At 43.6% G+C, this 24,201-nt stretch overlaps 1 protein-coding gene across 3 annotated transcripts in view; it reads left to right on the forward strand.

Moving 5' to 3' along the window:
- The window catches only part of KLHL6 (kelch like family member 6), a gene marked incomplete at its 5' end in the record, with an annotated part of 56,755 nt that overhangs the window by 28,258 nt on the left and 4,296 nt on the right, over window positions 1-24,201 (forward strand). For 2 of the 3 annotated variants that reach the window (XM_082625333.1, XM_082625335.1), the window contains 2 exons: window positions 12,230-12,679; window positions 19,496-19,733. In XM_082625333.1, coding sequence (XP_082481459.1) covers window positions 12,230-12,679; window positions 19,496-19,733 — 688 coding nt within the window. The remainder of the gene's footprint in view (window positions 1-12,229; window positions 12,680-19,495; window positions 19,734-24,201) is intronic. The other variant, XM_082625334.1, reaches the window with a different exon arrangement.

Consider the following 24,201-nt stretch of genomic DNA (forward strand, 5'->3'; position numbering starts at 1 on the left):
GCGGGCCTCTCACTGTTGTGGCCTCTCCCGTTGCGGAGCACAAGCTCCGGACACGCAGGCTCAGCGGCCATGGCTCACAGGCCCAGCCGCTCTGCGGCATGTGGGATCCTCCCGGACCGGGGCATGAACCTGCGTCCCCTGCATTGGAAGGTGGACTCCCAACCACTACACCACCAGGGAAGCCCTGTCTTGTTCTTTGCAATGCTGGATAACATCGTTGGGGTCTCTCTAGATGTCAAACATAATACAGTTATCTGTAATGGTCTCTTATAAGGCAGGGTGGTGGAACAGAAAGAACATGGGCTTTGGAGTCAGGCAGAACCTGGGTTTATATCCCAGTTCAGTCACTTATTTGCTGTGTGGCTGTGGACAAGTTACTTAAATTTTCTGAAACTCAGCTTTCTCGTTTGTAAAATTAGGATAACAATAATACCTGCCTTTCAGGGAAAGTATGCCAGAGCTGGCATTTTATTTTGTCATTTTAGAACCTCCACAGAAGCCAGTACCACCTTTGTGGGACTGAAATCAGCGCGAATCAGATTATCTTGGTTTCCCCGCGACATCCAGTAGTAAATGTTTCTTAATTTTCACACCTTTGATGTGACTCAGCTGCTCTCTCATTTTCTGCTTCTCTTCTCAGGCCTCCTCTTAATCTCTTCATGTTAAACACTGATTGCTTCTCTCTCAGGATTTCCTAGTCCAGAAAGCAGAAGGGAGAATTCAACTGACCAAGCCAATCTCCACTATGGCTCTTTGAAAAGAATTTTCACGTGAGGCCACTTCACGAGTGGCTAGCCTGTTGACACTGATTGCCCTTGGGTCAAGGGCCCATTGGTCCAGTGAGGTATGGCATAGGGCCAGACAATTTCTTTGGAGGAAACTTTGGTGTGTCAGGTACTGCATGATCTGCCCACTTGAGGAGATTTGCAGTAACCTGGCTACAATTTAGTAGCCAATTTTGGTGAGGAACATATTTTCTCTAAGTAGTTTTTTGGGAAGGTAAAAGTAAGAGAAGCACCTAAGAGAAAAGGCCCAAGTAACCTGTTCACATGTGAGGCAGGGATTTTAAGATGATTGTCATCCAGTGGAGGCTCCAGAGAAGCAAAGTTTCCTCCCTTGCCTTAACCGGACTTTTAGGCTTCTGAGTTCTAGATAAGCCAGGTAGTCAGAAACTACAGATCAGGGACAATGACTATAAAAACTTGGGCAATTTTTTAATCTTGGAGGACTTTGCCATGTTTGTTTGGGGAAGTTTGCCTTATCTGTTAGTTTCATTTTTATTATTAAAACCTCATGAAAGAATAAGGGCTTGTGAGCTTATCTTCAGGGCAGCAAGAAGATGTGAGGTCAGGGAGACCATACTCATCCTGCATTTAGTCTTAGATGGAAGGATCCCCGAGATACAGAGCAGCTGGTTAGAAGGGGCTTGGATGAAAAAGGAGGTCAGGCTGAGTCCCTATGGCTGAAGTGAGGGAAGAAAGAGGGATGTCGGAGTGGCAGCCTGATCACCTGGGCCAAGCCTGAGAAGACCCATGTGGTGTCTCCACAGCACCCCATGGGGAGGTGATGTAACTTTCATCAACTGGTGGCAGTCTGAGGGGACTTTGGTGAAAGTCTTGGCATTGCTTATTTTCCTATTATATCTTTTGCTAATGACAGGATGGATGCTGGTGAGACCTATATGATGAGGTAGCCATGGGGTCAGTGGCTGACTTGATAGCCTGGGTTGGCATCTTGGCTTCCCAGTACTTGGAACATCGTACATAAATGTACCATGTTGAGCCAGTGAATATGTGGTGCTCTTGTTCATCACTAGCTGAATTTGAGGACCTGCTCAAGATGCCATCAAAATTTGCCTGACGTCCTATAACAGGACACAAAGAAGCCCAATTCTGGCTCTTGGAAATGCCATGATCTAGGAGAGGAGGAAGTATTCCACAGGCTAATACTGATACTTGTTCATTTTTAAGCACCTACTAAGAACCAGGCACCTAGGTAAAAGTAGGTCCCATTACTGTAAGGTACAGATGAATTTCTGTTCTTATTGACAGGGACCCACAGATTATGTCTACTCAACATCAGAATAGCCAGTTGATCTAGGCAAGAAAACCAACCCAACGCTTTCTTTACCACCATCCAGATAAAATCAACCTGTTGACTGTCTGATGCACCCTCTCCCACACATTCCCCTTGTCAATCAGTGATACTCTGTGGCTACTGTGAGTGTTAAGAAATCAGGGTTAATTTCCTGGGTCTACAGGACAGTAACGGTTGTCGTTTTCAGAGTATTTCAGAACAAGTATTTTGCCTGTATTATCTCATTTAAAATGAGGTAGGTATTTTTACCCCCAATTTATAGATGAGGGAAATAAGATTCAACAATGCTAAGGAAATGCTCAGGGTTTCACGGCTAATGAAAAGGAGGAGCCTGAGTTAACTCCTGTGCATAGCCTGTGTGTTCTTCACCACACACAGTGTATCCACCCCTCAGAGCGAGGCCTGAAACAAGCCATGATCCTGAAGGCAGCTGGTGCCTTTAGTATGGTGCTCTGTGACCAGCACAGCTGCAAACTATTTTACCCAACTCCCTCTGGGGAACCTTGGACACTTGGGGTTACCAGGTGTCTCCCCAGTGAGCCTGCCGCTGCCCACAGAGCATCTCTCTTAACTTTGCATTTCTGTGTTTGATCTCAATGTTTGCTCTTTTAAATTTTTAGGCATAACTTATGTTCAGTAAAATGTGCATATCTTAAGTGTACAGCTTGATGATTTTTCTTATATAGGTATAGAACCTTGTAACTACCCCCCAGATCAAGCTCTAGAGCATTCCTGGCATCTCAAAATGCTCCCTCATTCCCTCCTCGGGAAGTACCTCCCAGGGGTAACTACTACTCTAGCCATGCCACCATGGATTAGTTTTGCCTGTTTTTAAATTTTGTATTGTTCTTGAATTCCAATTATTATAGGGGTCTAAATCTTAGGCTACAAACTCAGGTGTGCAAAAAAAAAGTGTGATTTAACCTATTATTTTTATTTTTATTTTTTTGTGTTTTTTTATTTATTATTGAAATACAGTTAATTTATAGTGTGGTAGTTTCAACTGTACAGCAAAGTGATTCAGTTATACATATATATGTGTATATATATGTATACTCTTTTTCAGATTCTTTTCCATTATAGGTTATTACAAGATATTGAGTATAGTTCCCTGTGCTATACAGTAGGTCCTTGTTGTTTACCTATTTTATATATAGAAGTGTGTATATGTTAATCCCAAACTCTTAATTTATCTCTCCCCACACCCCCCATCCCCTTTGGTAACCATAAGTTTGTTTTCTATGTCTATGAGTCTATTTCTGTTTTGTAAATAAGGTCATTTGTATCATTTTTTTAGATTCCACATATAAGTGATATCATATGATATTTGTCTTTCTAAACCTATCATTTTTCTAACATCGAACTTAATCTCTATTCTGAGCTTCCCATTCTACCAGTGGCAGAAGCTGTAGTCAACTTAATGACAACCCACTTCAGGAAAGCCTTATTAATTCAGGATTTGGGTTGCTTATATAGTTGCAGCGTGCATTTACACAGTGCCAGAACATTGTAGAAAGGGGCATCTGACTCAGGCTTACCGTGGTCATTTGCATCATTGGTCCATGCTGGCACCTCCTGGAGTGTCTACATTCCCATCGGTCTCTCTCTTGATCATCAACCCCTTCCCCACTGGCATCAACTGAAAGTCCCCAGTCCCACCTGGTTCTGGCCATCAGTCCTTGCTGGTCATTTTGCATTTTCTTTGTCCTGTTTTCAAGGCCTCTTCAGGTCTGCCAATCCTCTCAGTATTTCCATGTCCCTCTCAGGGGCAACACAAGAAGCATCCATGTCCTCTCCTGTGCCAATCTGGAACGGTAGAGAACTCAGAGCAACTGCCCTAGGCCCGCTTTGTCTAGAAACAACACACTCCAGTTTCTCTTCTGCTGCTGCTCTACTAGCCTGCTGCTTTTCTGATTTCATCTCGGCAGTCAGGGTACATGTTCTTTTGTTCTCATATCCACAGCCTCTAAGGGCTTCCAGCATCCCCCTTCCTCTGGAGTTCTGGCCTGCACTGAGACAGAGGGACCATCCCAGGGAGCCACACCTGCTTCTCACTCCATTACTAGACTCCCCCTTTCTCCTCTCTCTTTCAGGCCTGAGAATTGTTATTTCCTCCAGTGTGGGAAAAGCAGACTCTTATATTATCATCCATTCTCCTATTTCTACTGTTTTGGCATAAACTTTTGCACGCACTCTTTAGGATTCTGGATTTTGAAGGTCAAAGGGCCCAGTTATCACCACTAATTGGTGTTTCAAAACTATTTTTCTAGTGTAAGTTCTAAAAGTGTATTTAGAAACATAAAAGCCAAAATTTTCTTCTTTCATCCACCCTTTCACCCTTCCCTGAGTAAGTAAGCCTGGAATGCCCTAGTTACTGTTTATAGATTGTGGAATAAGGAAGTGGGATGTGGGGTTTTAGCTGTAATACAATCCACATTGCTACCAGATTCTGACTTTTTCTGTTACCTAACTACCACAAATTACTGAGTATCTGCTATGTTCAAGGCACTTTGTGAGATGCTTTCAGGGGGAAATGAAGATAAAAATTGTAAATATAGATCACATTTAAGTAGCAATTTATCATGTTCTTTCCCCTACATGATCCCGTTTGATACTGACAGTATTTCTGAGAGTGAGCAAGCCAGGTAATACCCTCCTAATGAGCCTGTAAGCTGGGTTTATTATTCCCAGCACTTTCCAGATGAGGAGACTGTGGCTCAGATAGAGTCCAGCTCATCACATGGTGGAACTTTGATCTGGGGTCTAAACCCAGAACTTCTGGCTCCTGTACCTGCCTCCATTTACTACCCTTGAAGCCTCAAAAACGAGGATTCCCAATGAGCTTCCAGACCCCAAGGCAGAATGTAGAAATTGAGAAATTTCTGGCTCTGAAAGAGGTGGACTTCATAGAATGGGTAGGATTTCAACAAGTGGCAATTGGGTTTGGGGAAACGTATTCCAGGCAGAAGGAACTTGTAAGCAAAGACTTAAGGTTTCACCTTCTCTACCTGCTACCCCGCCTATTGCAGCTGTCTGCATTCATAGACCTGCTTCTCAGGACTTGGCTCCTGCTTAGGTACATTCTTCTGTGCCCTACACACGTGTCCACACACACACACACACACACACATGCACACATACTCAACTCCCCAACATCCTGAGCCTCAAGCACGTCCCAGACACAATCATTCTATTTAATCCTTACAATGATGTTCCTCCCTGGCCTTCACCCTCTCCCTGGGCTGAGTCACTAAGCCGCAGCTGTGACTTGCCCCTGGAATCTTAGTGTGACCCACATGTATCCCCTTGAATCTTAGTGTAGCCCACATATATCCCCTGTTGCACCCTGCTAGCCTGTTGGGGCCCCCACTATGTCCTCTGGGAACTCAGGGGCTGTCTGTTGCCTGAGTCTCTACCAAACTTGCCACACCCTTGGACACTGCCCCTCCCCTTTCCCTCTGATTCCACTTCTGAGGTAGGTGCACCTCTAAGTGCCCCAGTCCCCCTGCACCTGCCCCCCTTAGTGAGTGGGCCTTTCGCAGGTCTTAACTCCTTCCTTTCCTGCCCACCCTGTGTAGCTTCCAGGAACTAGCAGACCTTTCAGTCAAGTCTAGAGGAGGGACTGAAAGTCTAGAGGGAGCAGAGGCCGTCCGAGGGGTGGGAGAGTGTATTCCCACAGAGTCAGAGGCGGGTGTCTGGCTTGAGAGGGAGGGAGAGGCAAAGGTGGAAGATTAGGATCAGTGGTAATTTACAATTTGTATGAAGACCCCTCTTTAATACCAATACAGACCTCACAAGAGAATGGCTTTACGTTTAGTATCTATTGTCTGGGAAGACAAAAATAGTGACAAAAGTTCACAGTGGATTCAGAAACACTCTCAAATAAATTTGAATTTTATTCATCTCATCAACAGCTAACACACTCTTCACATATATTGATTTGTTGGGACTTGAAGGTAAGAATATCAATGTCTTTATAGACCCTTTGCAAGAACTCCAAGGCCACATAGGGACTATGGTCAATGGAATTCCTGATTTGGACCAAAATAGTACTTCAGTTATTCTGGAGTGGAAGGAACCTCTAGTGAGATGTGGAATTACAGTGGTGAAGTTCTTTAGGATGCCTGGTTTTGGAGAGCATAAAGGGAAGCAGAAGAGGGGCAGTAGAGATGGGGAGGGAGGGGTGCACTCTCTTTGAGGCAGACATTTCTCATGGGAACTGCAGCCATGTTTCAAGTGGTTTCTTTGATTGTATTTTTAGCCTCCCTGTTAGAGTCAGGTGCCTGGGTGTAAATTTTTACTCACATGTTCTCCCAAATAGGAAGCTGACTATCTGTTGCCATTATCTATCATCACTCAGCTTTAATAAACAAGTTCATGTGTCATTGGAACAGGCTGAGACAGAAAAATTACCCTAAAGTCCTAAATAATCTTAAATATGAAGAAGCAAAACCAGATTTTTTTTTTTTTTTTTTGCGGTACACGGGCCTCTCACTGTTGTGGCCTCTCCCGTTGCGGAGCACAGGCTCCGGACGCGCAGGCTCAGCGGCCATGGCTCACGGGCCCAGCTGCTCCGCGGCATGTGGGATCTTCGCGGACTGGGGCACAAACCCGTGTCCCCTGCATCGGCAGGCGGACTCTCAACCGCTGCGCCACCAGGGAAACCCAAAACCAGATATTTTTAAAGAGAACAAGTTCTCGTCCCCATGACTGCCCTGCACATCAGCAGTTTCCCAGCCATTGGTTGGGATCCCATGATACTGCCCTACACAACCCTCACACTCAAAAGTGTTTATTGAAGCATATTTTGGAGGGAATGTAGGCAACTTGAAGAACCCCCACTCACCCTTCTCCTCATAAGGCCTCTTCAGACTCTCCTGGAATTTTGTTAGCTCAACAATGCAACAGTCACAAAGGCAAGGTGATGTTCAGTGAGAAAAATTAGCCAGGTGATCTCCAGTATCACTTCTACCACTTACCAGCTGTGTGACCTTGGGCAACACGCTCAACTCTTTGAATTCTCTATTTCCTCCTCTGTACAAATGGCAATATTAATACCTACTTAAAATACATTCATTAAAAAATAAAATTTGGGCTTCCCTGGTGGCGCAGTGGTTGAGAGTCCGCCTGCCGATGCAGGGGACATGGGTTCGTGCCCCGGTCCGGGAAGATCCCACATACCACGGAGCGGCTGGGCCCATGAGCCATGGCCGCTGAGCCTGCGTGTCCGGAGCCTGTGCTTCGCAACGGGAGAGGCCACAACAGTGAGAGGCCCGCGTACCGCAAAAACAAAAAACAAAACAAAACAAAAAAATTTATTCATTATACAAAATAATGGATGGGAAATTGTCTAGTACAGATCTTGGTACCTACTAGGTACCTGAAAAATATTTTCTTTCTCTCTCTCTCCTTCCCTTCTTTCTCTCCTTTTGCCAGAGTTTGTGCTAGGTGCTGCTGGAAATAAAAACACACGGATGACCTAGAACCTGCCCTTGAGATGCTTGACCATAGTACAAGGCAGTACAGTGTTCTGCTAGAGGGGCAAGTGAGTTGCCTAGTAGAGCCCAGAGGAGGGAGGAATTGATTCCATGTTGGGCAGTTGAAGAAACCATGAAGGAGGAAGTGGCTTTTCAGAAAGAACTTCATGAGTAGGTAGGATTTCTCTACTTCTTTTCCCTTCCCTTCTCTTCCATTCCCCTTCTTCCTTCTTAACCAAGTATCGACCCAGAATTTTAAATGTCCAGAGGCAGGGAAGGCTCAAAGCACAGTCTGATTAAGACTCTGGCTCTGTGTCTTTCTGGTCCTTCAGGTTGGCTCTCCCTCTTGTATTGGCTTTTTCCTCTGGTGGATGGATACCAGAGAGCCACCCAGTGTCTCCTGCAAACACAATTCCCAGAAAAATGTCACATGTGCAAACAAATGTTTGCATACAATGTAGGGGTTCATAAACTCTTTGGAGCATCTGTTGGTCCCAGATCTAACAACTCTGAATGAAGGAAACAGCCCTGTATAGATAAAGTGATGGCCATGGTACTCATTCTTCCTTCCTTTTGAGGTAAACTTCAAAGGGAAGTTCTCAGTTGCAATTAGGATAAGCTATCCTGAGTCCTTTCTTTAAAAGTGGGGCCCCAGAGTCAGACTTGCTTGGGTGAGGGAAGCAGGATCTTAGCAGGTAGTGATGAGGGACAAAGGTAGTCCTGGCTGAGGAAATGGTGTGAGCATAGAAAGGCACTGTGACAGGTGAGCTTAGGGCTATTTGGAGAAGGTGAGTAGACAGGTGTGACTCCATCAGGGAGAGTCCCAGTGCTGACTTAGAGCCACACTGGGCACAGCTTGAGGGGTAGGAGTGGACTTTCTCAGTCCAGGCAGTGGAATCACTGAACTGTTACATAGTGTTTGTTCTAGCTGTAACTCTACACATTCCATGTGATTATTTGATTCCTGCTTGCCTCCCGCACTGGTCTACCTTCTCCTATGAGCACAGGCACTGTGTCTCTTTCTGCTCCCCTCTGTACCCCCAGCCCTGGCTGAGGGCCTATGATCTAATAATGTTCAATACATATTAGGGAAAAGAACAGGTGGATGAATGGTTTCTGAGTGGGGAGAGACACGTCTGGGTCACTGTTGTTCACACGTGTGAGCTTTGGTACTTGATTTTATTCTCCTTCCTTGTTCCCTTCTTTGCTCATTGGTGTTCATCACACAGGGGTAGCAACTGGCATCTTATCAGCCAGGCCTTCCTCAGTCTGGACAGATCAGACCATCTGAGTTTTCCAGTGAAGTGTGCAAATGACCCTCATCATCTGCCAAGCCCTTGTCCTGTGCACACACTATTTGACCGGAGGCAACTTGAAATAATGTAAAAACATGCATTTTTGGACTGAGAAAGACTATTTCAAATTTTAACTCTATCTCTCATTGTAAGTCTCTGAGGAAATTACCTCACTTCTCTGAATCTGTTCCTCATCTGTAAAACAACAATGATAATAAATATCTACTTTATAGTATTGTTGTATTAAATGAGCTGGTTAGGCTGGCACATAGTATGTGCTCTTTTTTTTTTTACATTTTATTTTATTTTCTCATTGTGTACTTGAAAATCACAAGAAAGTATTTATTTTATTTTTTCCTGATTTTAAAAGCAACTTCATGCTCAGTGTAGAAAACTTGGTCTGTACAACAAGGTCTAAAAAACAAATTACTGTAATAACTTTATCTACAAAACTCTATTGAGATAACCACTATTAGCATTTTGACGTATTCCCTTCTAGTGTTTTCTCTACTTGTGAGAAATGTCATTTATTTTAAATAGATAATTCCTCCACATGGCACCCAATTGGAGGGGGTACAAAAAGGTAAACAGTGAAAAGTAATTCTCCCTCTCTACCCTCACTCCACCTACCAGTTCCACTTCCCAGAGGCAACCCTGTTACCAGGTTCTTAGGTGGCCTCCCAGGGACAGTCTACATATTTAGAAAATCTCTTTGATTTTCATATCATCTTTCTCTCAGGCAAATGCTGGCAAGGCGTACCTGCCGTTTTGTTCTGGAGGCTGCCATCTGAGTGAGTTCCCTTTCAGCCCTCATGATGTCTCTGTGGGCAGAGCCGCAGAGGGCTCTGGTTACAGCTTCTGAGGGCTCAGCGAGCTTTGGTCTCGGTTTTATATTTTTACTCTTTGAACTGAAAATCTGCAAACAACAAAACAGGTGTTAGATTTCTCAGTCTCAACTGTTTCCTCAGTTGCTCATGCGAGGAGCAGATCTGCAGGCCGTTGGGGCCAGCTCACAGGGTGGTCGGCAGCAGAATTTAGGCTTTCTCCAACATTGACCATCAGGTCAGCGTTTTCTGAATTGACAATTAAAAAGTGTGGTCTGACAGGGTAAGATAATATTTTGCAATTGGGATTGATCCCCCCATATGAGGGACGTGTGCCCTCTAGAATGCTCTGGAGTGAAGAACAAAGCCTAAGTCAATATGGTCCACCCTAAGACCAGTCCTCTCCCCTCCCTTCAGGCCCCATAACCCTACCAGCCTCAGCTTCTGTCATTAGAGTTTCTCCTCTGCAGGCTGCACCCTCCCACTTGGTCAGGTCTGCCCGTCTGTACTCTCAATAGGCCCCGTCTTCAGACCAGCCCTCCCCAACAGGCCCTGTCCCCTCAGTCTCCCTCTTTCCATCCTTCTTCTAACTGATCAAACCAAGAACATTGAGAGCTTGACACTCTAAAGGGCTCAGTGGACAAGGAGGGAAGGTAGGAAGTTAAACTCTTTCAAAGCTAAGCTCCAGAGAGCAGCAAATAGAATGGACAGGTGCATTTGAGACATCTCATCTGTAAAATGAGTATTAAATAATATGATGAATACAAAAGGGCTTTGTAAGCTATAAAGTGCTATATATGCATATGGGACTCATATTCTTATGAAGATGATGATAATTTAAAAATAAGTCATGGAAGCCAATCAATTTTACAAATTAATTTTTTATTACAAAAACATTACTTATTCATTTTAGAAGATTTAAAAAGTATATAGGGCTTCCCTGGTGGCGCAGTGGTTGAGAGTCCGCCTGCCGATGCAGGGGACCTGGGTTCGTGCCCCAGTCCGGGAGGATCCCACATGCCGCGGAGCGGCTGGGCCCGTGAGCCATGGCCGCTGAGCCTGCGCGTCCGGAGCCTGTGCTCCGCAACAGGAGAGGCCACAACAGTGAGAGGCCCGCGTACCGGAAAAAAAAAAAAAAAAAAAAAAGTATATAAATAAACAAAATAAGAAAAAAAAAATCTCGGAACTTCCCTGGCAGTCCAGTGGTTAAGACTCCATGCTTCCAATGAAGGGGGCACAGGTTCGATCCCTGGTCGGGGAACTGAGATGCCACATGCTGCACTGCTCGGCCAAATAAATAAATAAATAAATACAAGAAAAAAGGGAAAAAAAGAAAAAAAAATCTCATAGTGTTATTACAGAGTGTGGTGCCTTGTATTATTTATACAGTATATTCCATCTATTCCTATGGGACCTGTTTCTGTGGGAGGATTATTGTTGCCTTGACAACAAATTTTGCCCGTGACTTACTCTGGCCAGTTAAGTGTGAGTGGAAATAGCATATGCCACCTCTGAGCGAAAGTTTTAAGAGCCTTTGTGTGGTTTGCCATCTTTTTTCTCCTTCTGTCACAAAACTGGCAAGTCAAGAGCTTTTCCATCATCCTTGGACTTGGACTGAAGAGCCCTGTGAGCCCTGTAACGTGAGTGAGAAATAACATTTATTGTTGTGAGCCCGTGAGATTTGAGGGTTGTTTGTTACTGCAGTATAATTTGTCCCAAGACACCTGATACACAGAGATAACAACTGTTAATATTTTGGTTTATATCCTTCAGTCTTTTTTTATGCCTATATTCAATATATATTTTTCTTTATAAAAAGAGGATCATAATGTATGTATGATTTTGTGAAGTGCCTTCTCATTTCACTTGAAAATATTTCAGTATATAGCTCCAAAAGATGAGTTTTCTTTAAGCATAACCACAACATGATTACCACACTTAAAATTAATAATAATTGCTTCATATCACCAAATGTTGGTCACTGTAAACATATCTCTTCTAAAATTTTGTTTAAATCAGGGCTCCAAATAAGCTGCATTCTTTGTTAGTAGATTGATATATCTTTTAAATCTCTTTTCGTGCTTTGGCTCTCCCTCCCTGCCCCACCCCCCTTTTTCTCTTTCCCCTTTTGATGTATTTGTTGAAGAAACTGAACTGGTTGCTCTGTAGAGTTTCCCACAGTCTGGGTTTTGCTGACTGTATTTGCATGGTGTCATTTAACATGTTCCTTTTTCCCCTATGTTTCCTGTAAATTGCTGATTAAATCTAGACACTTGCTCAAGATTCAGTGAATGGATTTTTCAACTCAATACATTATGAACATTTTCCATGTCATTTAATATTCTTCTACAACATGCTTTCTTAATGACCATACAGCTGTCAAAAATATGAATGTATTTTCATTTATTTAGCTAGTCCTCTATTGTGGGTCATTTAGGTTGTTTCTAAATTTTTGCTACTACACACAACTCACTGATAAACCTCCCTGTGGACGAGTCATTTTCTGGCCTGATTTGCTGCCCTTCTGTTCTCTTAGTTCCTGCGGATGGTGGATGCCTGTGCGAGCTTCCTCACAGAAGCCTTGAATCCAGAAAACTGTGTTGGAATACTGAGGCTGGCAGACACACATTCCTTGGACAGTCTAAAGAAGCAGGTTCAAAGTTACATCATCCAGAACTTTGTGCAGATTCTGAACTCCGAAGAGTTCCTTGAACTTCCTGTGGATACTCTGTACCACATCTTGAAGAGCGATGACCTTTATGTGACAGAAGAGTCTCAGGTGTTTGAGACTGTGATGAGCTGGGTCAGGCACAAGCAGTCAGAACGACTCTGCTTGCTCCCCTATGTCCTGGAGAACGTGCGCTTGCCACTTCTGGACCCATGGTACTTTGTGGAGATGGTGGAAGCGGATCCTCTCATCAGGCAATGCCCAGAGGTCTTCCCGCTGCTACAGGAAGCCAGGATGTACCACCTTTCTGGCAATGAGGTGAGTTGATGATGAGAGATGCCGTATATAACCAGCGAAGTGAAGGAATTAGCAGACCTCCCAGAGATACAGGTGAGACGGGCTCACAACTCATTAGGGCATCAAGAAGTAGATGCTGTAGATGTTTATAGTTTGAGTCAGGCAGTTCCAGAAGCCCTGGATTTCTGATCTGTAAAATGCCGATAATACTTCATGGTAGACACCTACTGAGAGAATTAGGTGAGATCTGGAAATCACCCAGCACCATGCCTGGCACATCCTTCCTCTTTCCGGTTGTGTAAGGGCAGGAGTTTGGTGGGGGAGACACACACATGAAGGGAGTGTGCCCTGTCCAGTCGCCATTCCACAGGGCTGCTGCTTTCGCAGTTTGTCCACTCTGGGGAAACCGTGAGACTCTAATGTCTCCCCTGACATTACCTAGGTTCAGACTCTCACTATTTCCTTCCTGAACCTCTGAGAATTCCTCAAAACTCAGCTTTCTGCCCCCAATCTGGCTGCCCTGCAATTCATTCATCAGCTGGATGATCTAAAAGTCAAGCCTAATCATTTCACTCCCGGGCTTAGCCTCTTCACTGGCTCCCCACCACTTTCAGGATAAAGCCCACACTTCTGCCTAAACTCTCTGAGCCTGGCCTCCAGCTCGCTGCTCTAGTGTCATCTGCAACCTCTCTCTCCTGCTACAGTCTGAGTGCACTGCTTGTAATTCCCCAAAGTGGATGTGCTTTTTCAGCCTTCAGGCTAATGCAGGTGCTGCTCAAATGACTTTTTCCTCTCCTTCATCTAGTTAACTTCTGCTCCAGCTTCAAAACTCAGTTTAAGCATCACCTTCTCCAGAGGCCTCTGTCAGTCTCATAGCACTGGAGCATTGCTCTATCATAGCACCAACCACTTCATGTTAACCATTGAATTCCTCATCTGTAAATATCTCTAGACAGGGAGGTTGTTATGGTGGGAAATATGTCTTATTGGACTTTTCATCCAGACCTTAGGAGAGTCCTTCGTATATAGCAAGGGATTGGTTAATGTTTGTTGAATGAATAAATGGGTACCAAGATGGTGAATAAACATATCATTTGTATCTACCTGGTTCTCCTTAACAATTCCTGAAGAAATGTTATATTCAGAACTTTATAAAGACAAGAATAGGCTTAGTGGAGAGGACCAAAATAATCATTAAGTAATGATAGAGGGGCAGTTTGTTACGTTTGTACACATGAACAGCCACATGTGTATACCACTATACAATGGTGCTGAGGTTGGCTACCAAGCCTTCTTCATTAGGCCATTGGTAGAAATATTAGCCAAAATAGTTTAGGAATTGTCTTTCAGAGGCCCCTTGGGAGCCCCTTCTTTTCTGTTTGTCCTTTTCTCGTTCTGTGTTGTCCTCAGATCCATTGTCACTTATTCATTCTGCAAACACATCCTTAAATATTTGGTAGAATTTATCAGTGGTGCTATCAGAACCAGGAGGAATTTTTTGTGTATGTGAGAAGGTTTTAAACTTCAAACTACAAATTGTATTTCTTAAATAGCTATTTAGATACAGGAGGCTAATCACATTATCTGTTTCTTCTAGAATGAGCTTCGGTAGTTTGTATATTTCAAAGAATTTTCCATTTCATAGAAGTTGCTGAATTTATTGGCATAAAGTTGTTCACAGTAGTCCCTTATTATACTTTTTAATATCTGTAGAATCTGTAGTGATGTCATAGCTCTCATTCCAGATATTGGTAATTTGTGTCTCCTTTTTTCTCCTGATCAGTCTGGTTAGAGGTTTATCAATTTTATTGATTTTCTCAAAGAACCAGCTTCTGGTTTCACTTGACTTTCTCTACTGTCTTTATATTTTCTATTCCATTTATTTCTGCCTTAATCTTGACTACTTCCTTCTGCTTACTTCAGGTTGAATTTTCTCTTCCTTTTCTAGGTTTTTAGGGTAGAAATAAAGGTCACTAATTTGAGATTTTTTTCCTAATATTGTCATTAGTGCTATAATTTCATATGCTATACTTTCATTCTTCACGAATAAATCCTGAACATCAGCTATATGCCAGACATGGCACCAAGCACCACAAAACAGTCTCTACCTTACTAAACTTACGGTCTTTCAGAGAAGACAGGACACTAAGAAAATGAAGGGTGATAAGCAGACTGATAGAGGAAGACCAGATAACCACAAGGGTCCTATGCTGGATATGTGGGTCACTGGCAGGTGGCTCAGCACTGGGAAAGCCCTCATATTCCTGAAGACAAGATCAATCTCTGCAACTGCTCTCAGTTCAGCATTTAAAGTACAGTCTTGGGGCTTCCCTGGTGGCGCAGTGGTTAAGAATCCACCTGCCAATGCAGGGGACATGGGTTCGAGCCCTGGTCCGGGAAGATCCCACATGCCGTGGAACAACTAAGCCCATGCGCCACATCTACTGAGCCCGCGAGGCACAGCGACTGAAGCCCGCATGTCTAGTGCTTGTGCTCCGCAACAAGAGAAGCCACCGCCATGAGAAGCCTGTGCACCGCAACAAAGATTAGCCTCTGCTTGCTGCAACTAGAGAAAGCCCCGTGCACAGCAACAAAGACCGAACACAGCCAAAAGTAAATAAAATAAAATTAATTAATTAAAAAAAACCCCAAAGTACAGGGTCTTGATCAACAGTACTTCCAACATTCTTGCTATTTTTGTTTCTGCTTCCCATTTCCTAACTCCCTGAAATGCAGGTGATAAAGGCTTTCCTCTTATATAAAATGTCCCTACTATGTCTTCTGCAAAACTGCTGCTATGAAATATCTGCTCTGCCTTTTGTATTTGTAGTGGGGTGGGGATGGGGGAGTGGGATTATAAGCTTTGGATTTAGGAGGAGAGAGAATTCTGATAACTAGAAGATGTCAAGAACTTGAGCTCCCAGACAGGCAGATCTGGGCTTTAATCTTGACTGCATAATTTACCTACAGTGTGACCTGGGGCAAGCTACTTAGCTGCTATAAGGCTCAGTCCTTGTAACATGGGGAAGACAATATCTACCAACTGATAGAATTGTTTTGAGAATTAAATAAGATAATGAATGAGATGTGCTAATAAAGACTGTTCCTATTCTCACTCAGTTCCTTTATGGTACTCTCTCTCCCACAATCAAGCATTTTCTTCCTCTGAGGCTAAAATCTCTCTTTTCATTGTGTCCTAGTTTTTTTCTGCCTTATTGCCCCCAATCCTGCTCAGGGCATTTTCTCATCCTCATTTTATAGTCTAGGTAACTGAACCAACCAAACACTGTGATTTCTGAGTTGTGTCTCATTGCTAGTTGATTCCCTGAGACTCCCAGCCTTCTCGCTGTTTGTGTGATCTTGGCTTTATTCCTAATGACACTAGTGTAAGCCTGGAGGATACTCTGTGAATACATTTCTCCTCCTAACCTTCCTTTCCCAAACTTTAACCCTGCTTGTCCTATCATTATCTCTCCATTTTAACCTTGTCCCTCCTCTGAGCTCATGGAGGTGGTAACAGAAGGAAGTTTTAGAACTCTAAAAGCAAATGTCAACTTACATTTGATTTAGGAGTAGTAGCTGGTACCTTCATTGGGAGACGTCTTTTGGGGCAGAGGAAGTTACCCCTTCATTTCATTGCCTCCTAAGTTTCCAGGGACCAACTTGATCTGTACCAAAGGCTGCTCTGATATGTGTGCTGTCAGGAGGAGCTACTCCTGAGGGCAGCGGGGCAGAGCTCACCCTGAGGAGATTTATCCAAGCGGTTTGGTGTCTTCTGTTTGGTCCTCTCAGATAGGTTCTTTGGACAATGAGTAGTCAGTAAGGGGAAACTTTTTTGCTCTACTTCTAACAATCTGAAAATAAACTTTGTAGGCCTGATTGTTGCGTGTGATTCTTTGGCAAACACTTACTTCCCTGTGTCCGCAACAAACTTGCCCATCTCTGACTTCAGATTGGCGTTTGTCATGCCTTTGGGGTTAATATTTTGCAAAACGTAGCTGAACTTACAATTTGGTAATGGTGCCACCATCTGGCAGTCCTGTGGTTCCGAGTTACAAGGCAGGTCTCAATACCCAGCCAGTCCCATCAACTAGATGATTGTATTAGTTATCTGTTGCTGTGCAACAAATTATCCCCGAACAGTGGTTTAAAACAACAAACATTTATTATCTCACAGTTTGCAGGAATCTGGGAGTGATTCAGCTGGGTGATTCTGGCACAGGGTCTCTTCTGAAGTTGCAGTCAAGCTATTGGCTGGGGCTGCAGTTAGTCATCTCAAAGCACAAAGGGGGCTGGAGGATCCACTTGCAAGTTCCCTCACAGGATTGTTGACAGGCGTCACTTCCTCGCTGGCTGTTGGCTGGAAGCCTCAGCTTCTTGCTACTTGGGCCTCTCCATAGCAGCTGTCTTCCTTTAGAGCAAATGACCCAAGAAAGACTGAGAGAGCTATCAAGATGGAAGTTGTAGTGCCTTCATAACCTAATTTCAGAAGTGGTATACCAACACTATTGTATTCTATTGGCATAGAGATCAACCCAGGAACAATGTGGAGGGAACAACATAGGATGTAAATACCAGGAGGTGGGGATTGCTGGGGGGCCATTGTGGAAGCTGGTTTCCACAATGATCTAGACTGGAAAAAAAAATCTTTATCAGGTCCTGGGTTAACTAACTTGCCCATTCATTCATTCATTCATTCAGCCAACATTTATGGAACCCCACAAGCTCCAGGCACTGTTCTTGGTGCTGAGGATCCATTGGAGAAAAGGGCTATCCCTGCCATCAGGGACATTAGAACAAATTACATGAGGGTGAAAAGCGCTGTGATAGGGAAATTCAGGACTGTGGGAACAGGTGTGGAAAGGCAAGAATGGCTTCCTGGAGGAAAGAACAAAATGACATTGAAAATAATGTCAAGTGGCTTACAGGGTAAGTGGTTGGGAAGGTGGTGTGGGAAATCAAGGACAGATATTATGGGGAGATCCAGACAGCACGCAGGAATGCAGGGTTCAGTCAGTGGGAGCAGAGTCTTCCACAGGCCAGGACTCAGGACCGGGATGCCAACCCTGGGAGTCAGGAGTAAGATCATGGCTGCTTTGGTCCCCTGCTAGTCAGCAGGCTGTTGATGCAGGAGAGCAGACACTGTGAATAAGATGGGGGGCTTCAGAGAGGAGGCTGAGGCTTGGCTCTCAGAACCAGAGTTAAGGGTCACAGAGAACCAGTTCTGAGAGGCTAGTGCTGTCCTCTAAGCATTGCCCTATAATCCCTAAATCCTCCCTGCAAGAGGACCAGATGGGTGCTAGAGGTTGTACCTCAGCTGTGGGCAGGAAGGTTTAGAGGCTGGAGGGAGAAATCTCAGATTGGCCAAGTTTGTCTTTGGTGCCAACTCATTGCTCATTCCTCTCCTACCAGCTTGGTATTCTCATAGTGCCTCCAAGTTCTCGGGACCACCCCTTCCACCCTTATCCCAGCTGGCCTTTCCACTGTCAGTGCCCTCAGTCTCAGCCCATTGCCCAGGATTTATCCTGCTACCCCCCACCCCCCACTCCTTTCTGCTGACCCATAAAGGAGAGCCCTGCCACAGACTTTATGGCCATGGTCTGGCCTCAAGAACTGAGGATGCAGAATTTACTGTGTCTGACTATTGGCACAGAAAAACAAAGTCTCTTCTGGGAAAGTAGATGCTGGGTGTTGGCTGATCTGATTACATGTGACTATTGATTGGATTCACCACTTGTGGACTCAGGTAAACTGTTTGTCACCGTCCGTGGGCAAGATTGAAGTTCCATAATCCATATTAGGTCGGCTTACCCTTGTAGGAAAGAGCAGCTGCTTTGGCCCCGTGGGAAATAGGTGCTGCTGCCTCTCTGTCTCCCCTCTGTACTCCTGGACAACCTTCCCCATCAAGCCCAGGGGTGACTGGAACCGGGAGGAGGGCAACTCCCCCTTTTCATTAATTACATCAATATGACATCTCCCACCACTCCTACTGCCGTGACTGGCTATGGAGGGTCATGCGTGTGCCACGTGCTCCGTTCAGCTCTCTACATCACAACCTCGTGAAGGCTCACAATGGCATGCATGGTAGCATAGGAATGATCACAGGCATTTACGGAGATTGTGTTGCTTCTCCAAGGTCACGTGGCCATCGGTGGTGGAACCAGGATGGAACTCTGGTGTATTTGACTCCAAACCTCTGCTCTTTCAGCTGGGTTCAAATATCTGTGGTATGGATTTCTTTGCTTGTTCAAGGCTCTGAAGGGTCATATGCTTGATGTTGGAACCCAGTCCCCTAACCTCCTTGGACACACCCTTGATCCCTTTTGGTTCTTCTCTCCTAAGTCTCTGGATGCTCTTATGTGCCCTCAGGACTTCTCTTCCAGAGAAGGCCTGGTAGTGAGCAAAGTCTGGGATATCATCAAGAAACTGAAACCAGGGGGGAGTGGAAGGGGTCCAGAAATGAAATTCCAGGATTCAGTGCTTCTGACCAAGCAAGAGGGAAGAGGCAGGAAAGTGCATTTGATGGTAGACAGACCTGAACTTCTTAAAAAGTAGCAAAATCTACAACCGATAACCTTTACTGAGTACCTACTATACATCAGGCCCTGGGCCAAGCACACTAAATATATTATCTCATTTAATCCTCATGACAAACCTATGAGGTTGTTACCACTAAAATTTCCATTATACAGAAGAAAAACCTGAGGCCCAAGGAGGTGAAGTCACATGGTCCTACGGTGGCAGAGTTGGGAATTGGGCTCTGCTCCTCTGGCTCCACAGCCTGAGCTCTGAACCACTGTGCCATTCTGCCTTTTTGTACTCCCATTGGTTTTCCAGATCATTTCGGAGCGCACCAAGCCCAGGATGCATGAGTTCCAGTCTGAGGTGTTCATGATCATCGGTGGCTGCACGAAGGATGAACGGTTTGTGGCGGAGGTAACCTGCCTGGATCCCCTGAGGCGCAGCCGCCTGGAGGTGGCCAAGCTCCCCATGACAGAGCACGAGCTGGACAGTGAGAATAAGAAGTGGGTGGAGTTTGCATGCGTGACATTAAAAAATGAGGTCTACATCTCAGGTAAGCAGAAGCCACATGATGCCAAAGCCAGCCCCAAAGGCACTACATGTTTTCCTGAGTGAGAGACAGGCAACCATCCCAGCAGAATTACTGTGGATGGCACTGATTTAGCACTAACTGGGTCAGGATATGGAAACCGGGCACTCAGATGGTCTTATCGTGGAGAGGGAATAATTACTGAGTGAACCCTAATCCTTGAGCAGTATTGTAGTAGGAACCGGGGGAGCAGGCAGATAGGACTTCCTTCATGGAAAAGGAAGAAGGAAAGTGGTACTAGAGTTTATTCGGTGTCTGCTATAGGCATAGGACACTGAACTAGCCACTGGAAATACAGTAATGCATAAAAATGTCGCTCTTCTCCCCAAATCTGACCTCTCCCCTCAAGTTTTTAGATCTTACTTTTAGATGCTCCAATAGCATCCAGTACTTTTTCATTTCTTACTTCTAAGTTGTTTGCTTAATTGTTTATAACTGCTCTATGCCTGTTTCCCATTAGTCCTTAAATTCCATGAATCAACACTGTATTCCCAATACCTAGCGCTGTGTCTGGCCATGGTAAATGCTCAATAAATATTTATTAGATGATGTAATCTCTACCATCTTTACAGCATAGTAGATGAATTTACTCTTTGGTAGCAATTAATTATTGCCTCTCACATCAACTCTATAAGGTAGGTGATTTTAATCTCCAGATTACAAATGGAGAAAACCGAGGCTCAGAAAGGTATGGAACTTACCTAAAGTCACACACTGGTAAGTGTCAGGCAGGATTCCAATCCATGTTCTCTGAGTCTCATGCTCTCCCATGACATCAAAAGCCACCTAGCTCTTCTTGCAGCACCAAGGGAAAAGACAAACATTCCTTCCCTTCTCTTGGAGGTTTTCTTTAATCTGAACTTGTTTTGGAAAGAGCTTATTCCCAGAGCTGGTCTCCTCCAAGATAAAGGGCAGGTCAGTTCTTCTTTGAGTCTATTAATACCACAGACTAGGGTTTAGCTTTCTTTTATCTTACAGAAACATTTTTTAATTGTTGTAGATTTAAGCAATACAGGGAGTGTCAAGTAAAATATGGCAGTTTCTCTGTGCCATTACAATCCTACATGTTTTAATTTTTTTTTTTTACAAAAATGGTTTTGTATTGTCTTAGAGTAAGTAATGCCAGCTGCTGTAACAAACCCTGAATCTCAATGAATCACCACAGAAGTATGTGTGGGTTGGGGGAGAGCACCTGCTCCACTCAGGCATTCAGGGACCTAGGCTCCTTCTGTCTCATGATGAGGCTGTTTCCAGACGTGACCTTCAAGCTTGAGGCATTTCGGGAAGAGAGAGAAACCCAACAAGTTGAGAAGACACACCTGCTCACAACAGGCTCGGCCTGGACATGAGGCATCAGTTCTGCTCACATTCTATTGGCAAGAACCAGCCGCATGCCCTCCCTGCATCCCCGCCCCCCATGCAGCAGGGCTGGGAAATGTAGTTTAGCCATGTGCCCAGGAGGAAAAGACAGGTTTGGTAATCATGGTCAGTCTTTGTCACAGACACCAGACATAGTGTTTTATTCTACAACTTGTCTTTTGTCCGTCTTCAATTTGTTGTTGTCTTTTTAAAAATGATACAGGCTACTAACACATATATATGGAATCTAAAAAAAAAAAAAAGATCATGAAGAACCTAGGGGCAAGACGGGAATAAAGACACAGACCTACTAGAGAATGGACTTGAGGACATGGGGAGGGGGATGGGTAAGCTGGGGTGAAGTGAGAGAGTGGCATGGACTTATATACACTACCACATGTAAAATAGATAGCTAGTGGGAAGCAGCCGCATAGCACAGGGAGATCAGCTCGGTGCTTTGTGACCACCTAGATGGGTGGGATAGGGAGGGTGGGAGGGAGGGAGACGCAAGAGGGAAGAGATATGGGGATATATGTATATGTATAACTGATTCACTTTGTTATAGAGCAGAAACTAACACACCATTGTGAAGCAATTATACTCCAATAAAAATGTTAAAAAAAAATGATACAGGCAATACATGAAAGCATGCTTGTTGTACTAAATCAACAGAAATGTGTACTCAACTAACAATCTGTTCTGAACATCATTACATGTTGGTATAATTGATCTACTATATGTGTTAAGCAATGTAATACATGTAAAGTACAGCACAATCCCAAGCACGTGGTGAGAGCTCAGCAGTGTTAGTCGTCATTATCATTACTGTGAGGATTGTTATTACTGCTCATTTCACCAGCTTCAGGGCTGTCTATTGAATGAATGAACCATAATTTTTTTCAGCTTTTATTTTCCCACTGAAAAAAATACCACAATAGGCATTTTCATACACATATATTTATGAACTTGCACTGATATATGGAGAGATTCCTGGAAGTGGTCATAAGATGTGTAAATTTAGAATTTTTGTAGATATTGTTAAATTGTTCTCCAAAAAGTTTGTACCCATTTACAGTTCAACCAATGATGAATGTCAGTGCCCGTTTTCTACATCCTTGTTAACATTTTTTATTATCAGTTACATTTTTAATAGACTTGAGTGTGTAAATTTACACTCGTAGATCATTAATGAGGTTGAATATATTTTCATATATTTATTAGCTAAACGTATCTGTTTTTAAAAATGATCTGTTCCTACCCTTTGTTTTTCTACTGGTTGTCTTTTCCTTATTAATATTTTGGAGTTCTTATTATATATCCTTTGCTATTTGTATTACAAATACTTTCTCCCAGACAGTGGGGTTGTCTTTTAACTTTGATTTCTATTTTATATAGTAATTTTCTTTTCTATATGTTCTGGGTTTCTTGTCATGCTTAGAAAGCCCCTCCCCACCCCAAGATCATTAACATCTTCTCCTATATATTCTCCAGTTACTTCTACAGCATTTACATTTAAATTTTAAGTATAATGTGAAATAGGGATCTAAATTTTTCTCTAAACAGATAGCCAATTGTTCTAATGCCATTTATTTAATAATCTCTATATCTTTTAGTCTGTTTCTGTACCTTGTTTTTAATTGATCAGTTTGTCTTATACTAGTAGCACATTATTTTTATTATCATAGCTTTTTAGTATATTTTGATATTTGCTAGGGAGAGCTCTCTCATTCCTTCTTCTTTTTCAAAAGTTTCTTAGAAATGTTCCCAAATCTACTCTTCCAGATGAAGCTTAGAATGGTCACTTCATGTCCTGAAATCCATGAAAAGCCCTGAAGGCACCTAATATATAGGTTAACTTGGGGACGGTTGACATCTTTGCAATAACCTGTCTTATCATCTGTGCATGTGATATGCCTGCCCAGTTAATCAGGTCTTCTTTTACATCCTGAAGTAAAAAAATTGTCATTTTTTCCCCTTTTTAATAAAGTTTGCATACATTTCTTTGAAAGTGTATAGTCATTTTATAATTTTGGACACTACCTGAATGGGATCAATATCACAGTGTTTTGAATAGAGACCTCTAAAAGGTATACAACACCCCTCCCCCAGAATGGTTAAACTATATGAACAAAAAGATAACAGGATGAAGCTCAGTCTCCCTAGCAGCCAGGGGAAACCAAACTATGACATCATTTTTCTTTCTCAGGCTGTAAAACAAAACAAACCAACCAAAAAAACCTTCCTAATATCTGCTGTGGGTGGGGTATGGGGAAAAGTCAACCAGAACAGCTTTGGAAGGTTCTTTGGTAGCACCTGTAAAAATTCAAGGTGGGCACGCCGTTGACCTAGGAATCCCACTTCTGGGCTCCACCCTTGAGAAACACTTACCCGTGACACAGAGCGTCATTAATGATATTCATTTCCACACTAGTGCACATTTTAGTCTGAAAGGTACATCCTTTGTTTTAGGTAGTTGGTAGTACTCTGTACTGATGGGGAAATGGAAACACAAAGTCATTAAAATATTTTATTAAAGTCACCAAAAAAGTCAGCTCTCCTTTGTCTTGGTCTCTCTTCCTAACTGAATTTCATATTTTCTATTTATTGAGTTGCCTTGAAAATTTTTTTTACCAGCTCACTCTCAAATGATCTGGTGTGAGCATCTCATTCTGTTCCAATAGAAATTGTTTCAAAGTAGGACAAACCTCACTTATGTTTTTATATAGAGCAGAGTTATGAACCAAGAGAATTTTGTAAGATTTCGTGGTGATTTTCCCAGGTTTGTATTTGTTTGAATAAATAAGCAAACATAGAACCTAAGCTGGTTTCTCATTTGCCCGCTGGTCAAGGCCCTACTATCCCCAGCTGCAATCATCCAACTTTACCTGTCCTGCCTGACCTCCTGCCCCTGAGCCTCACAAACACTGGAGTCCAGGCTCCTGTTGGTCCCCACTCGCCTAGGCAGACTTGGGTACTACTCCCCCGAAGCCTTCTCTGGACCTAGCTCACGGAGCCTCCTCTTCTCTGAATTCTCACGGCACAGAGGTGACACATGGCACAGCCCAGTGCATGA

This window comes from Mesoplodon mirus, assembly GCF_964341445.2.
Source record: "Mesoplodon mirus genome assembly, chromosome: 6".
NCBI classification, from domain to species: Eukaryota; Metazoa; Chordata; class Mammalia; order Artiodactyla; family Ziphiidae; genus Mesoplodon; species Mesoplodon mirus.